At 51.6% G+C, this 17,254-nt stretch overlaps 1 protein-coding gene across 2 annotated transcripts in view; it reads right to left on the reverse strand.

Moving 5' to 3' along the window:
- PAX5 (paired box 5) overlaps positions 1 to 16,905 on the reverse strand; it is a 187,754-nt gene extending 170,849 nt beyond the window's left edge. For both annotated transcript variants that reach the window (XM_042913784.1, XM_042913782.1), the window contains exons 1-2: positions 16,736 to 16,905; positions 3,205 to 3,370 (exon numbers count right to left, since the gene is read on the reverse strand). In XM_042913784.1, coding sequence (XP_042769718.1) covers positions 3,205 to 3,370; positions 16,736 to 16,781 — 212 coding nt within the window. In that variant the 5' untranslated portion in view covers positions 16,782 to 16,905. The remainder of the gene's footprint in view (positions 1 to 3,204; positions 3,371 to 16,735) is intronic.
- Between the last annotated feature and the right edge of the window lie 349 nt (positions 16,906 to 17,254).

The raw sequence follows: 17,254 nt of genomic DNA on the forward strand, positions 1-17,254 counted from the left end.
AGCTTTCAAGTCTGACTCTGGCCTCTTCCCACTAGAGCAAACTTCTGCTTTGATTGTGAAAATTAAAATGATAATGGGGATGATGACAATTGTAGGAAGCTCTACTGTTTACCAGGCATTTCGCAAACCTCTTTTCACTCACTCATTCACTCACTCACTCCTCTCTGGGCACCTGTTAGGACAGGCACTGGCTTGGGGCAGCAGTTACAGACGCAAGGACAACCCTGGGCTAAGTACTCCAATTGTAATCACTCGAATGGGACTGCACTGTTCCTGCCGCAGCTGAGAGAGCAGCGGGGGTGGCAGGATCTGGGGCCCTCCACCCAGCCCACCTGAGCAGTGCCAACCATAGCAGGCTGTGGTGTTCACACGAAGAGGTCTCTGTCTGCCTTTTGACTGACACATCAGCCTGGCCCTTAGAAAGCAGTCCTGGCACCCCAGGGGAAACCCCAATTGGCAACTGTATAAAGTGAGGAATCAGACAGAAAAACTGCTCTTTCATCTCAGCAAAACAGCCATGCCACCTTTTGGCTTACACACGACAGACAAACGGCAGCCACCAACACAGTGTAGTTCCGTGCAAAGAACATTCGTTTGGGAGTGAGGAGGTGGGCGTGTTAGTCAGTGGCTCTGTGTGACCTTGGCCAAATCACTTAGCGTCTCTGGGCCTCCAAGTGACCCCATTTGTATAATAAGGGGAGGATGTTTACCCTGCCTGCCTCCCAGGACACGGGCAGAAATGCAGAATGGTTAAGAAAAAGCTTTGCAAAACATAAAAAGCACGTGTTGCGGATTAAAATCCTCTGAGTGTTTATTACTGTGTAACATACCACCCAATTCCAAACGGGCTGAACCTCCCAGCCAGGCTCCAGTGAAAGAAGACAAGAGCCAGGCTTTCTGGGTGGATTTAAATGGGCCTCACATGCCACTAGGCTGTGCCTCTCCAGCCCCTCCTGAGCCTCGAGCTCTGTGGACTGAATGCCCACACTCCTGGCAAATCGCCACCTTCCCAAGATGACGAGGGTCTCTGCCTGCCTTGTCATGCACCCTCTGAAAACCACGACCACCACACACAACACACTCTCTATAATCTGTCGCTCTGAGTGCACCCATCAAATTCTTCGGTAACCGAAAAAATAAAATAAAATAAGTGGATGAACAGCCCAGTTCAGAAATTCCCAGTCACACTGTTTTAGGGCTGAACTTGTTTCTTAAGAGGCAGTTCTAATTAGAGTGACATTTTGTCCACTGTGGTTCTTAGTTATGAAAATAATGAGCTATGAAATTCCAATTTATTGTTGACAACTTAAACGGCCAGGCACCAGAGCGGCGCATAACTTCCGAGTGCCACTCTACCTAGTGACAAATCTATTCTGGGCCTCCGGAGGCTGCCGGCTGTGCCTGGGAAGGTCCTTGTCCCCTTTGGTCTCCAGGGGAGATTTGGAGGGCTTCGGGGCACCAGAACATGAGGACCTGGCATCTGGACGTCCCCTCTAAGAAGGGCTCGGCATCTCGTCCTAAGAAGATTTCAGATAGCTAGCAAAATGTCGGCTCAGCAAAGATGTCTCAGCAAACACAAAGGAAGGGCCTTCTTTTTTCTCTCCCTCAATGCAATGAAGAGGCTTCCCAAGAAGATAGCGAAGATCCACTTGGCTCTCGAAGCCTGACGCTGGGATAATCTCAAATATTTCCTTCCTCTCTCTTTTTTTCTTTCCTTCTTTCTTGTCTTCATTTCTCTATTTCTGTCTCTCTCTTTTAAATGGATGATTCCCTTTTCTCTGCATCTCCCTCTCCTGTATTTTTCTTCTTTTATTCTCACTTTCGTCCTCCTGCCTCAAACCACTGTCTAACAAGAGCACCGTGCTAATGTCCAGCCTTCCTCCTTGAACTCTGGCTGGGGCTCATTCGCTGCTAAGTGTTAAACAGGAGTGGAGCCCAGAGCCTCCCTGGCTGAGGCGACCCGAGGTAGGTAAGGGATAAGGAATTAACACAAGGATCAAGGTCCCCAAAGGGGACGCCAGACCCCTGGCCTTGAAACCTCTTCCTTTGGCCTCCAGCAAGGCTCCCCAAGGTTAGAAACTGTTATTCCTTCCATCTAAAAGAATTTCTTAAATTCCAGCAGATGAAAGGGAGAGAGCAAGCAAAAAGTCACAATATCACTGACATACTGCAAAATATTTATTTTCTCTTCAGGCATCTGTTCTCAAATCATAATGCAAGCTACAGGACCAAGGTTATTTTCTGACCCAGGGAGAAAAATCCTGAGACAGCTCTAAACAACTAAACTTGAGAACACCCGTGGCTGCCAGAGCAGACTTCGAACAACTTCACATGCCCCGAAACAAGCCTGTGGCTTTGGCTTTGCAGTATGGTAAGGTGCCAATGGTCTAAGAATCCTTGAGGCCTTTTCCCAGTCCGAGTACTGACTAGCTGGATAGACCTGGCTCAGGCACTTGGCCTCTGTAGATTTGTTTCCTTCTCAAAACAAGCTTCCCTGGACCATACTGAAGCTCTCCTGAGAAAACACACAGGAGTGCTCAAAGGCTGGGCTCTACAGCCCTCTGGGAGAATTGGCATTATTCGTATTTTGCTTGCTGCAAATCGACGGGTCAAGTGGCAACTTTCAAATGTCAGATTTGAGAGTTAGCGTTTGAGTTTTTTTCCCTCTCTAATATATGCTTAAGATGCCTGTCACTACAAAGGAAACAAAATGTGTAGAAGGAAAATACTACAGCCCAACATAATAAGGCTGGTGATAACCAAAAACTGAAAATGACAGCTGACTTTTAAAAATGGAATGTGCTTTTTGAAGACATTAAAATGAAACACTGAACTCTAATAACGTGATTTTATAACTTGTGGGTTTTCCACCCAGCCCTGCTCAGGCCCCAGACTCACCTAACATGTGTAGGGGAAATTCCCAAGAACCTCTTATTCTTGGGTTCTTTGGAATAATTCACCAGGCTTTCAGAAAACATGTCATTCCTGATTGAGTCACCTCATTCCACATGTCACTTGAAACAGGGGTTTCCCAGGACTACTTTGAATTGAATGGCTTGAGCTTTGCAAACTCTTAAGTATTATGCATGTGGGTGAAGTGCCACCATGATTTTCAATATGACACCCGCACGTTGGACAGCTACTGGGTCATGTTTTAGGTCGTTATTTGAAAAATCAAGGGAAGCCTGCAGCTTCTGCCTTTACCTGCCAAGAATTTTGCTGACACAACCATGGCTGACTCGAAGCTGCCTTGAGATGTCACAGGGCCTGACACCTTGATGAGCAAGTTCCACTATCCTTTGGCGGACTACATCCGGGAGCGGCCGTCCATTCACAAAAACCCCCCCAAGCTGATTCACTCCTCCATGTCCTGAAACAGATCAAAAACAAAAGCAGAGAGAAAGGGTGGTTAGAACCAGTCACATGAGAGAAGAAGCGTGTTGTAAGCGCCCACAGCCCCTCTGATCGGAAATGGCCGCAGGCTGGAGATCTTGAGCCTGGAGTCTGATCGTGCAGGCTTCATGAGCCCCTCAGATTGCTTTTTAAAATTAACCTTTGCCTTTGTCCATCTTCAGCCAGTTGGGCTATTGATAACAAGCATCCCCATCCTTCAATTTTTGTTGTAATTTGCCTTGTAATTTTTTGTTAACAATGGACTATGTGAAAGACCCCAATCTATACTGGAGACCTAACTTATTACATGCATGATGCTGAGGTCTAAGAAAGATCCTGGGGAGAAAATGTTTTAGAATACATCAAATCTAAAGAGATTTTTAAAAATATAACTATTTTCTTTTTAGCAAATATCTGTAAAAGTGAAAAGAACTACTCCAATAAACCTAGATCTCAGGGGGAAACATGGGTTTTGGGTTTTTTTAATCAGCAATCTGATTCAAAGGCTAAAGATTTTTTTTTTTTTTAATTTAAATAGTGTCTGCAGAGTACTGAAACAAAACCCAACCACTGCCTTGATAAAAATCTTTTCTTTAACAAGATGGGGCTCATCCCTCAGTAAAGGCAAAAAATAAACAAACAAAAAAGGTGAGGTTGACATGCAGACTGTACCCTCTCAGAGCACACAAAAGAAATGGGTCAGAGGATCACATTCCACTCTACCACATCAGGATTTGTTATAAAAGAGTTTCCTTGGAATTGCTGAAGTGTTTTGCAAATGACAAGCAGCTTTAAGTTGGTTCAGGGGAAATAAAGAAGCTGGAGAAGGCTTCCGAGTCCCAGGTTTTACAAGGGCTCTGAGATGGATTTTAAGTAAAAGGAGTCCAGGAAAGTGTCTCCTCCACCCAATAAGCTCCCTCCTCTTACACCAAAGTCCATCTGGAGGGAAACAGGAATCCAAGTAAATGAATAGCAAAACCAGTAAACACAGAGTGATCCAGTATAGCACCACTGTATATAACATCCAGTATGTAACATCATTGACCTTGTGGCTGTTAATCAGCCACTAACTGACATCACTAAGGACAGCCAAAAGCCAAAAGCCAAGTCCAAGCATTTATCAATGCTGCTGGCAGCTCAGAGGCCAATGATGGGGAAATCTCTATCTAAACCGGGACTTGCCTGGGACTAGACTGTACCAGGGAAGCTAGGGCATCTCAGATGTCACCCATGCACACACACACACACACACACACACTCTCTCTCTCTCTCTCTCTCTCTCTCTCTCTCTGTCTCTGTTTCCAGCTCTAAAACATAAAATAGCCACCTCATTTCAGCAATCCCCCACCAAGCACTCAATTACTATCTAAGTTCATGAACAACATCTGAAATAAAAGGGGGGGACACTCATAACATAACCTATTTCCTAAAAACTGCCAAAGCTATTCACTGAAGTTTCCCATGAGGGTCCTAATTGAATATTTCCCAAATTTCCAAGCTCAGACTGATTTCAAGAAAAAACATAATTTTATAGGTAATGACAGTACCTAATTCTAATTCTTAGCTGAATTTCTCTCTCATTTTTGAAACGAGCTTTCATTGGTTTTGATTGTTCTAAAACACCCCAAACGTAAGAAAAAGGAAAACCATCCCCAACAGGATTTTGCAGTTAGAAAGAAAACTGCGTAGTTCACCCAAAACAGAAAGACTGCGGCCACCCCTGGTTGAGGGCCTTAAGAAGGCTTTGTTCTGGGGTTGGGAGCATCTAATAAAAAAGGATTGTACAGATCTTTAAAGAACAGGCTGGCCTGAAGAAGAAAGTAAATTCAAAATTGGTACAAGCCCATCTGAGAGGACAAGAAGGAAGCCAAAAGCATCCAGCACTTTTGAGATAACCTATAGCCCAGGCATTGTGACCCATTTGCAATCGCTTGTTCCCTATACCACTGGCAATGTAAAATTTCTGCCCAAAACAGAGTGGCAACCTTCAAGAGGACTTAACTTCCAAGAGCAGTCCTGCAGGACATTTGTGAGCTTCGGGGGCCGTTTGCACCAGGGAAAAACCCCCAGGGTCGGACACTCTAGGTGGCAGCAAGGCCCCAAACTCTCTACTTTTGACCACAAAGACAAGGCTACCAATGTTCTTCCAGAGTCCGATCCAATAACCACAGCTGACCTCAGACTCAGGATGACCTTGGAGCCCCCAATCTCCCTCAACTTTCTGGGAAGACTCCCAAACTCACTTAGGTGAGCCCTTTCTGCCTAAGTCACAGTCCTATCCAACAGAGAGCATTTCAAGGGTGGTGGGGAGGTAATTTACCTGCTCAGAGAAGACAGTGTCTCCCATTTACCCTGAGATTAGAAAGAAGTAAAACCAGAGGCCTGAAAGAGGGAGGCAGGATGGGGAAAGAAGAGAGGAAAAGGGAGGGGAAGGATGCAATGCATAGGAACTAAATGACACAGACAGCAAGGACAGAGAGCCCAGAAGGGAAGCCTCAGGTTAGAAAGGCAGAGGAAGAGAAAAAGGAATGGATCAGCTAGTACAGGCAAGGAAAAGAAAGGTGAGTGTGCTGTACATGGGAGGCAAGAAGACCAGAAGAGAAAATGGAGGAAGTCCAGTAAAGGGGTATCTGGAAGACAGGGGACTTCTTTGGAGAAGAATCTTTGTTTTCTGGGACCCCGGCTCCGGCCCTGCATCTCCTCAGAGGACCCAAGTCCCAGCCTCTACTTCCTATGGACCTTAGCTGGGTGAGGGTTCACCTCCTGAGCGGTGCATGTTCTCAGCTACACTTCTCAAGGCCAAGTAGAAATTTCAGAGAGCCTGGCACAGAGACAGATGCAAACAAATCAAGGCAAAGACCAGGAAACAGACACACAGATACTGACCCCACAGGGAAGACTATTCAGGGTTTGGAGGAAGGTGAGGGGAGAAGGGTTGAAGATACCCTGAGGCCTCTGTGGCTCTGGTCTGGAAGGGCTGGCCTCCACAGATGCTCCTTAGGCCCTGATAAGGACATACTACCCACCAGGGACCCTATCCAAATCGTGAAGATCATGGCTGGGTAAAGAGTCCTGAGGAGAGGGTCTCTGCTGACTCAGAGGGAAGACTGAACTCCAGAACCCCACAGGGTTATTGAAATTCCTCCTAGTGGCACCAGAGAGGATAAATGAAGGGGCACACAGACATGCAAACAGGGACACAAGGAAAGACGAGAGATGAAATTTCCTTAATGGGTTCTAACCGACAGACAGGCGCTGACACAGATGGACAGTCCGATCATGAGTACAGGTATAGTGAAACCAGACAGAGAGAGTGTCTTGCACATGTGTGTACTCACTCAGGCCACTGCCCTCTCTCTGGAATCTTGAGTCCCTCCCTCTCCCCTTCCATGAATCCAGGATACCCAAGAATCAGCTCCAGCTCTGCCCATGTAAACTTCCTGTCAGTCCTTTTGTCTATCTGGCTTCAATTATCATACTCTGTAAAATGGGTGTAGCAGAGGGTTTAGACGACACTTAGGTAGGAGATTGCCCATGGAAGTGCTTTATAACTGGAAACCCTACCTGGGGGAAGGAGACATCTATGCAGGGATGGTGGGAGGCCATTGTGCTGATGAAAAGGATGAGTCTAGAATAGGGAGTAGGGGCAAGAGAACACAGAAGCCAATTTCCCAGCAGTGCCTTGCCCTCCCCCAATACCACCTCCCCACAGATGATGTCCTGCTCCACGGGGAATGGGGGAGATGGGGGAAGCAGGGGGAGAAGCTGACCCCCCTCAATAGCCAACAAATTGGGGGCCAGGGTGGGCCTACAGTGTACAAGCAAATAGCTTTAGGCGTCAGAACCAAGGCACTTCCAGAGAAGCCAGCTCTGAAAGCTAGGCTGGCTGGGGCCCAGCCCCCCACCATGCAGCCGGGATGACTGAAAATGGGAGGAGGGAGCACTTCTCGAGGAGGGGGCAGATGAAGGCAGGGACAAGGAGGGACAGAGACACTGGCATTTTCGGTTGGCTAACCAGCACCTGGAAGGAGCTGCCTTCTCCACCCTCATGCATAAGCCAGGAGACCACTGGCTCTGATGCTATCTCCCCAAGGGCCGGCACGACTTCTGGGGCTCCTGGCTCTCCGCAGGAGGCAGCGAGACTCTGTAAATTGTGGCTGGCGAGGAGAGAAGTGCAGGGGTCAACCCTCTCCATTTTGTCCCCCAATCGCCCCTTAGCTGAGCTAAAGGCTTGTCCACCTCTCAGAGTATTGACCCCAACTCATTTGTTCTCTCGCTCGCTCTGCGAGAACAGATCCTCCCCAGAGCATGGCTCAAGTCTGCCCCAGAGAGGGCTGCCAGGGACGCTGGGGTCACCATGGACTGGAAACCGTTTTGGCACAGGCCCCAAATGGTGAAGAATCGTTTGGGGTAGGACCAGCGCAAGCCGCTTCTGTTCGCAAATCTCCTGGCTGCTTTGGTGGATTACCTTGCACTCGGGAAATTGACACAAAGAGAAACTGACCTGCCCGCAACCAGCCCCTGCCGGTTATATCAGCATTTCCCTGCTTACCAGGCCACTCGGCCCTCCAGGGCAGAAACCAACAAATCCGCCTCGGAAGCTTGCCTTCTCTCCAGCCGGGTCTGTGCTGCCTTTGTTAAATAGGGGACTCACGGCTGAGTAAGCAGGATCCTGGGCTGTCTGAAGGAAACCTGGCTTGGGTAAGCTCCCAGTCCGGGAGCAACTCCCTGTCCTGCTGCCCGTGGGGACTCAAGCAGGCTACCCTGCTAGATGCCGCCAAAGCCTGGCGGCTTGCTCCGGCCCAGCTCTGCAGTGAGCAGAAGGGAAACGCGATTCGTTCCACTTGGAATTTCCTTGAAATCTCTGAATCTAATCCGGCGTTAACTCACCATGAGAGAAGCGCTCATCTCACAGGAAGCTGTGCTAAAGGGTGAACTGGCAGATCCCGAAGGGTCAGGCAGCTGGGTCAGCCTCGCCTGTGCCCAGAATGACCCTTCCCGTCTCCTACAGAAGCCACGGTTGGGGGGGGGGGGTGCCTGTTATGACTAACTGACCTCTGGGGTTTTTTTTAAGGGGTGAAGCCATCATGAGGCAAGTGTCCTGAAGAGAAGGACTTGATAGTGTCTTTAAGGGTCTCTGTATGAATCGGCAGCTTCTAAGCTCGCATGAGGGAACGCCACTTTGTTGATTTTTCAGATCCCACTCCTCAACTCCAGGGCGCCTTTAGAGCTCTGGACTTGGTGTCCTTGCTTACTTCTCAGCCTTTTCTTCCACACATACAAGTACACAGGTGCTGGTCAGGGCCCCAATTTCCCTCCAAGCCTCAGTCCCTTTTGATGCCCCACGGCTGTAAAAGGCACCACCCCAGGTTGGGGTGTGGGGCACTGTCTGAGACTTAGACTGACCTCTCCTACAACTTCGTGCCCTCCAACTAGCCAGGCCTGGAGCCCTCTTCAGGTCCTAGCCAGGATTCTCCCAACACGCGGGGATGTTGCTGCCCGGAGCCCTTGGAGAGGCTGCAACTCGCTGCCTACACTACGCGTTGCTGGAGGCGGGATTCCCCGTACCAGGTGCTCTGGCCGAGCTCTGGGTCGGACAACCAGGCGCGTCGTTCCACATGCCCTGCCTGGGAGCACTGCACTTTGCCAACTTGACTGCGCTGCTACGGAAGTCCTGAGTCCTCCTGGCCCTGGTACCTGCCCCGCGGTCCGGCACACCCAACCCCGTCCCGGCCGGAGAGTGAGAGAAGCGAGCTCGCCGCCTACTTACTATGCATGGATGCAAACGGGTCGTGCTTACAGTGTATTTCCATCGGGGCGCTCCAGACTGCAGGCCGGCCCACGCCGCCGCCTCCCGGCGCCAAGGGGCTGCCCAGCGCGGCTAGGGAGCCGAGCCGCCAGGCCGGGTTCTGTGCGATCTGGGTTCGGAAAACGCTGCTGGAGCTGCCGGGCCTCTCTCAGAGCCTCTCCGCTGGAGATCGCCGAGAGCTGCGCCTAGAGGCGGGAAACGGTGCTAGTGCCGTCCGGCTGGGAGCGGGGCGCCCAAGTCCTGGTGGCTTCCCTCTCGGGCTGGCTCAGGCAGTGGCTGCGGACTCGGGCCGAAGTAGCTGCGGCCAAGCAGCCGGCAGCTTCGGGGGCATAGCGTAGGGGCCCGTCTCCGGGACGGCAAAGAGCCCCCGGCCTCCGGTAGGAGCGGCTTTTGAGGAGGCCTTCGGGACACACGGCCCTTGGCTTCACTCAGGGGGCAGCGAGGCCCGCGGACTGACAGGCTGGTTCCGCGGCCTCGCTGCCTCTGGAGTCTCTCCTCGACCCTTCGGTCTCCACCGGATCCTTTCTCTGCTTCTCTGAATCTCTGGGGCTTGGAGTTGCAGCCCCAGCCTCTCTCTACTCGGCTCTCCGACGTCTCGGACGAAGTTGCAAAGAACTTCCTCTCTGGCGGCGCTGGGGCCCCGGCGGGTTCGGAGACGCTTCCGTCACTGACGTTGGGGCCGTGACTCCTCAGTCCCCAGGAGCTTGCAGCTCTCACACCCCCGCAGCTTCTGCCTTCAAAGTTCCCCCGGCCCCCGATGCTCCCCCATCGCTGGGACCAGGAATGGGGACAACAGCGACAGTAGCCTCCTCGCCTGAGTATCTGCCTCACGCCCACCAACTCTTCGAGCCCCGCTGCCCTCTCTCAGGGGTCTGGTTCCACTGTTTTCCAGTTGCCTCTTCCGGGACGGCCGCCGCGCCTGCCCCTGGCGTGAAGCGAGGGACCGAGAGAGCGGAAGGTCCTCTCCACCAAGGCCGCTGGGACTGCCGGTGCTGAGATGGAGCCGCTGTCGGCTTTGACTGCCCGCGCTGTCGCCGCCGCCGCCGCCGGCGCTAGCCCTCCGCCTGCTCGGCGCGCACAGTGCGCCACCGCGCCGCCCCGGAGCCGCTTTCAGGACCCGCTGCGTGTGGACAGCGCCGCCCGGGGCTCAGCCTCCCTCCGGGCGGGGGCGAGGCGGGGGCTGACCTGCCAATCACGCTTCATCAAGCCAATCAGAGCTGTGGCAGCCGGCCCTGGCCCGAGACAGCGTCCCATTGGCTAAGCAACCGGCGGGCTCCGCCTGATTAGCGGACACCTGGGCAATAGGAGAGAATGGGGGGCGGGGCCCAGGCGGCGGCGCCACGTTCATTGACAAACGCGCGGGGCGAAGGCCTAGCGGAGCGCGGATGGGGGGAGGGGTAAGGGGATCTACACAGGGCCTGGAGAGTCCCGCCGAAGATCCCGCGGGAGCCTGACCTCCCCGCCGCAGTGCTGGGAACTTGGAATGCCCTAAGAGATTGGGGCGGCCAAAGTGGGGATGGGGAGGTGAACGGGGAGGGTGGAGGAATAGTCTCCTGAAAATCTACACACGGATATTAGAGGAAAAATCGGAGCGCAGTAAAAGATCCGGTTTTCAATCTAAGCACCACCAGATTCGCAATAGACTCGTAGTGTGAGCACATCTACCCGGTTCTGAGCTCAGTTTCTTCATCTGTAAAATGGGTAGAGTTGGCTTACCTAGTTTTTAATGGAACTCCTTCCAGAGGAAACATTTCACAATTTTAAACATTTCAAGAGCCTACTAAGCCGCTGCCGCCGCCACCTCGTCCACCTCCCTCCCTCATTTTACCCCCAGGACACCCCAATTCTGAGCTAACAGAAATGCAGAGACGTTGAGAGTAAAGAAATCTCACACCCCTTTAAAGTTAGTAATCAGGGTGCTCCTGGGAGAGGAGACTAATTGAGGCTTTGGACCAGGTTGTCCAAGCACTGAGCCCTGAGCCTCTGTTTCCAGCTTCAGACCAGGAACTGCCAGATGCTTTGGGGGCTAGTGATGCGCAGCTGAAGGATTCTGTTTCCAGGAGTAATACTGCATCTGACGCAAGACTTCTTGGGAACTGAATGAAGCCAGTCCTGTTAGTCCAGTGCTAATGAGGGTCCCTGAAGCAGGCAGGTGGGCAGGCGAGTTCTATCTGCAAGGGCTGCGCCAAGACAGGCGTGCTACACCAGGCTGCTGTAGAGAAAACTCCTCCTTCCCTTTTCCGGGGAATTTCTTGTTGCTTTTAAGACAAAATGCGTGCATTTCTAACAGACTCTCCTGGTCCAGAAGACAACAAGCAAAGGAATGGACTTTGAAAAGGAAGCATGTGACAGACATTCTACACCCAGGAGGCACTGGCAAACACACTGAAGATTCCACCCCAGCAGCTCATGGAAGTGGTCCCCAAACCCACCATTTGTAATTCACAAGTAATGATCCTCTGATATTAAACATAAAAAGGGGCTCTGAGATAACTTCTCCAGACCTAGGCTTGTAAGGAAGACAGAGCACAGATTGATTGCTCCTGAGAGGAATCCTGGTTCATTCTCTGCCTCAGTCTCCCTTCTCTCTACCTCTGCGCCACTTCCCTACACTGAGTTAGCCTTCGGTCTCACCTTCTGTTACTGTCCCAGACACAGCTGCCCCTAACCGGTAGATAAGTTTCCGGTGCTGACACCATCCCCACCCCCTCCAGGGCACAGCTGCGCAAAACGGCCCCAAGCGGCCTCTTGGGGCCCAGAAGGCTACGGTGTGCATTGGGGTGGAGTGGCTGCGTTGTCTCTCCTTTGTCTGGGACCGTGCAGGTCCCGATCCTCACCACCTCCCCACCATCCCTCTCCCACCCCCTCAAACCTGACCCCGTCTTGAAGCAGAAACCCCCATCTCTGCAAAAGCAGAGAGGAGCTACTCATCCTGGTTCCCATGTTCTTTCCACCCGGTGGCGCGAGGTGCATAAAAACTGACTAAAATTTGAAGTGGTGGCTCAGCGTTCCCACCGGAGAGGCGGGAGTGTGGGGACACCCTGAGGGACACCTCCAGCCACACTCGTTGAGTCCGGGCCTAGAACCACAACTTCTAAAGTCTTAGAGCCAAAAGGGCCCTGAGGCGTTGCTTTCCCCATTTTTCAGATGCATAACCTGAGGCCGAGGAGGGACTTGTCCAAGGTCACGTAGAAAGTCTAAGGTAGAGGAAAGGCTGTGGGCTGGGAACCTGTCTCAGAAGAGAGCCACTCTTGGGATGGCAGGGAGTTTGGGGGAGAGGTGAGGGTGTGGATGCTGCCAAATCAAAGAACCCAGTTAGGATATGCCGGCACAAACCAGTTTTCTTCCCAATACCTGTGCAGCTTGGACAGAATCTTGGAAGTACTGCCGGAGAGGGATGGAACCACAGATATTAACTGAGCAGGAATAGCTTGGACTCCCACTTCACACAGAGGCGTGCTGCTTCAGGACAGGCTTTAGCTGGGCTGCCTAATTTGTTGGGCGACAGGTGCCCATGACAGAGGAAGTTTCCCTCTGGGTGGGGATTATTCACCATCTCCAAGGCAGCCGTCTTCTGGGAACTTCTAACGCCAAGAGGCACCACCAGACCTAACATCCTGGCCACCTAGCCCAGCCTTACAGGCCACCAAACGATGGCCCCGACAAGTTATAGAACTAGTTCAAGATTACACAGCAATTCCATGAAGGAGCCTGGCTTCGGCGCCACAGTCGTGCCTCCGAGGGCTCATGAGCCCACGGGTCTGAGTGAGACTAGTAGAGAGACAAGCAATGAGAGATGGAAAGGACTAGCAGGGAGTTGGTCTCAACGATGGCACTGAATGAGGTCGGGACTTGCTGTGTCCAACAGTCACGGGGTTACGATCCCCAACGGTACAACTTTGAGCAGGGCGGGCAGGCCCTGTGCTAAGCACTGGAGGCAGGAGACTGGGAAAGGAAACCATCCGGGAAGGAACTCAATTTATGGAAGTCGAATCGCCTTTGAAAATTCTGCTGTTGAAAAAAAAAGCCCATTGAGAATGTATGAGAGGCCAAAATACCTCCAGAGGAGCGTCCACCTCGAGATTCAGCCAGCAACCTGCCCTCACTCAGAACATACTCTCCCTTCCTCCTCTTTCTCTCTGCCCAGTCAGCCCCACCCGCCACGCAGGAGTTGGGACGTAGGAGTCTGGGCTTGGGACTGCTAAAGGGCTCTAGGGGCTTGAAATCTACTCCTCCAGCCCATCTCCCTTCTCTTGTTTGAGGTGAAGGGAGGCCTACAGGGCTCAGATTAGTTGCTCAGTTTGAGGGCGTCAAAGATGCCGCTGCTATCGCTGTCTTAACTCACTAGGTCCTCTCTCTCGAACCCTTATTTTATTTTATTTTTTATTTTTTAGTAATCTCTATACCCAGCATGGGGCTCCAACTCATGACCCTGAGATCAAGACTCCAGAGATCAAGAGACACATGCTCTTCCAACAGAGGCAGCCAGCTCCCTCCCACCTCCACCCTCACCCCCACCTACCCTGGGTCTAATCCTCACTTTTAAAGTATCAAAGAGAGAAAGCAACTGACCCGGGTTACACAGCTAGTGGTGGCAGAGTGAATTCCTGTGTGATTCCTGCACCTGGATCAGGGTCTTTCTGTAGGAATCACTTAAGTATGTGAAAAATAGAATTTAACAAAATTTTTCAAGAACCACGTAAACTGCCTTTGTCAGGGTTTGTTTTCATTACCAGTGCACCCTGAAGGCCAGGGGTTCTGGAACTACCTTCCTCTCTCCCAAAGTCTTCAGGCTACAGGCCCCTTCTCTTAGGGCTCAGCTTCCCTATGTGTCTAATGGAGAGACCCCTGAGATGAGGCCTCCCAAAGTTGTGAAAGATGAAGATCCATGGCTAGGGAGTATTATTATCATTCCACCACGTTCATCCCAGAGCTAGGGTGCTAGATGCCAATGCCCAGACAGTGCTCAGCCTCTCCTGGCCTTCCTGGCCTTGGACTCCTTAAGCTAGTTTGGCCAAGAATAGTTTTTCTCCACGGGGGCCTTTGGAGGGTGGGGCTCCATCTCCTCTCCCAGCAAGAATGAGAGGTCTAATGGCAGAGAAGTCACCTGTCAGTCCTACTCCTTGTAGTACTTCTTGTAGTACCTACTCCTGTACTTCTTGCTGTATGATGTCAGACAAGTCCCTGCCCCTCTCTTGCCGTCAGTTTTTCCTTTTTGGTACCACAATGATCAGAGGCTAGACAGGAGGGTCCTTAAGTGGCTCCCTGCTCAAGGCTGACCTCACCTGATCTTGGAATTAGAGCAAAAAGGGCATATACTCCTTCCCCATTGTACAGATGGGGAAACTGAAGTCAAGAGAGGGAATGGAATACAGTTGGAAGGAAGGAAAAGGAGGTCAAGTGGCCCATAAAAGGCTTCGAAGTTGAGAAATGGGAGAAGCCCACACAAATCCCTTAGAACTAGACCTAGATGCCCCGAGCCTGGCCAGCTTCTCAGCTGTCTCCTCTCCCCCCAGTTGGGGCGCAGGCTGGTGCAGACAGGCGGAAGTGCAGTGTCACCTGAGATGTCCACCCTTGCCAGAGGAGGCGGCCCTTACCCCAGCCCTAAGGAGAAGATGGGGCGTGGCTCTCCAGATTTTAAAACTCGGGCCAGACTAGGGCCCCCCAGCCCCACCCAGGTCCGCCTCACTGAGGAATGAAATGCTTTATTGATTAAACGATTATTCAGGCGATTGAACTAATCAAAGAGCCCATCGACCGCCCTGAATTACATTCTGGGTAGACAGCTCGTAGGGAGAGGCTGCCTTGCCAGCCACCCAGACCCTCCCTCGGAGCCTCACATGCCTCTGACCCGTTCCAGACATACACACAACACCTAGTCCTCATTCCGACGCAGGCGACTCTCTGAGTCCTACCCTCCGAGGGACCCCAGTGGGGAAGGAGGAAGGGGATGGAGCAGAGGGGGTTTCCGATTCCTTTCCCTTCCTGATGCACCTTAACCTTGGGGAGTCCGCTTTAATTCCCCACCTCTTAGATTTCTGTCCTCATTTCTCCTGTTACAATTTTGGAAACCTATGTATGTGCAGGGAGTTGTCTGGGTTTAGAGTTAAAGTCCACCTCTCTCTCTCTCTCTCTCTCTCTCTGTGTGTGTGTCTCTCTCTCTCTCTCTGCTTTTTGACCAGTATTTAAGGCTGAGATGGAGGTACGGCCTCAAAGATCCACGAGGATAATGGAAGTGGAATTCTTGCCCGCAGGACCAGGAGTGTGTTTGGGTGGGGGGGTTAGTACACTTAGCCTAATGCGTAAAAGAGGCTCCTATACCCAGATTTAACCTCAGGGCAAACTGAGGCCTCCTGCTGCCTGCCACTTCCTCTTAGATATAAACACACTCTGCTACCACTGCCTGGGCCTGTGGGTGGCACACCAAGCTCTGTGCCAGGAAGGCCCGTGTTTATACAGGCACCAGAGTTGGATGCCCAGGCTAGGCATACATGTCCACCCACTGTGCTCTCCTCCACTGGAGCAGCACCCACAAGATAAAACCCGTGCACACAGCGTGCGCGCAAGAGCACACACACACACACACCATGGTCAAAGGCTTGTCTAGGAAAAAGTGAAGGCAGGCTGGAGGTCCCTAGAAATGTCACAACTAGCCTGTAGGTTGCCTGCTGTCACCCGCCAAGGTTATGCCTGCCACAGGAGACACTTTCATACAAATGGTAGACTCAACAGAGCCCACAGAGTGAAGCAGTGCACCCCACACACCCAGGGACGGCCCTCCCTGAAATCACGCCTCCATTCCGGGTTCTTCCAACATTATGTGACCACAGCCTGACCATCCGCAGGCTTAGCACAACAGAACCCCACTGCCCTAGATCCATCTCTGTGCCTCCAGGCAGGCATTCTTGTGTACATTGGCATGTACACGGTGAACAGCTGTTGGCATCCAAAAATGGAGGAGTCAGCGTAACCACCTCATTCTCACTGCCAAAGGCACTTGGGATACGACAGGTAAACACAAGCCCTTAAAGGAGTAGATGTACACTGAGACACTTCTCCAAATTACATACACTCGGCTCACAGACACACATTTTGGATATGCAGAGTACAGTACCCAGAAATATCAACTCATAAACATGACTAACACCCATTAATATAAGGATACGCATACACACAGGCACATAAATTCTTAGGCACACAGACATTTTGAAAATACACATACAGGGACACACAAACTCACTGTCACTCACGCACACTCTGAGCCCCTATGTAAACACACGGACCCAAACGAACTTTCAGACCCCCAGATAGACATACAGTAACAGAGAAAAACACAAACTCACGGATACTTGGACGGATGCAGAAGTGTGTGAACAAATTGGTGAAAAGACATAAAAAACGCGCCGCAGACAGACACGCAGTCAATCCCTGAGAAAATGCGGCTCACTCCCTCCCCCAGGGCCGACGTGCGTGAGGACCAGAGCCGGCTGGGTCCTGGAGTTAGCATGCCTGAAGCCCGGATCGCAGTCCTACCTGTCCTGCCGGTCCGAGGAGTCGGGTAATTTTTCTCTAAATCCATTTTGATTTTCCAGAACTTGATGAAGTGGACAGGGGGAAAAAGTTTCCACTTTTTGTGTGTGCTTCTTTTTCTTTCTTTTTTCTTTTTTCTTTCTTTTCTTTTCCTTTTTTCCCCTTTCTTTTTCTTTTTTCTTTCTCTTTTCTTTTTCTTTCTTTCTTTTTTTTTTTTTTTTTCTGGTGCCAGGGGCCGCTCACAGGTCGGAATAATTCAAGCCTTCCGCTCCCCCGCCGAGCTGGGGTAGCTGATCACTGAGCTGAAACTAAACGTTTTAGGTGGAAAAAAAGCGTCCGAAGGCACCGTGAAATGATTAAGGAACTAAAGAGCTTCTCGCCATGTGAGATCATGTCCTGTTCTCGCCAACATCACAAGATGTCCCCAGACACGCCGCGCCCCCAGCGTGCCGCCCCGCACTGCCGGCCCCGAACAGGGAAAGGGTGTCCGCGCTGTGCCACCGGGCCTGCTCAGCTGGCCAG

This window comes from Panthera leo, chromosome D4, assembly GCF_018350215.1.
Source record: "Panthera leo isolate Ple1 chromosome D4, P.leo_Ple1_pat1.1, whole genome shotgun sequence".
In the NCBI taxonomy this organism is placed as follows: Eukaryota; Metazoa; Chordata; class Mammalia; order Carnivora; family Felidae; genus Panthera; species Panthera leo.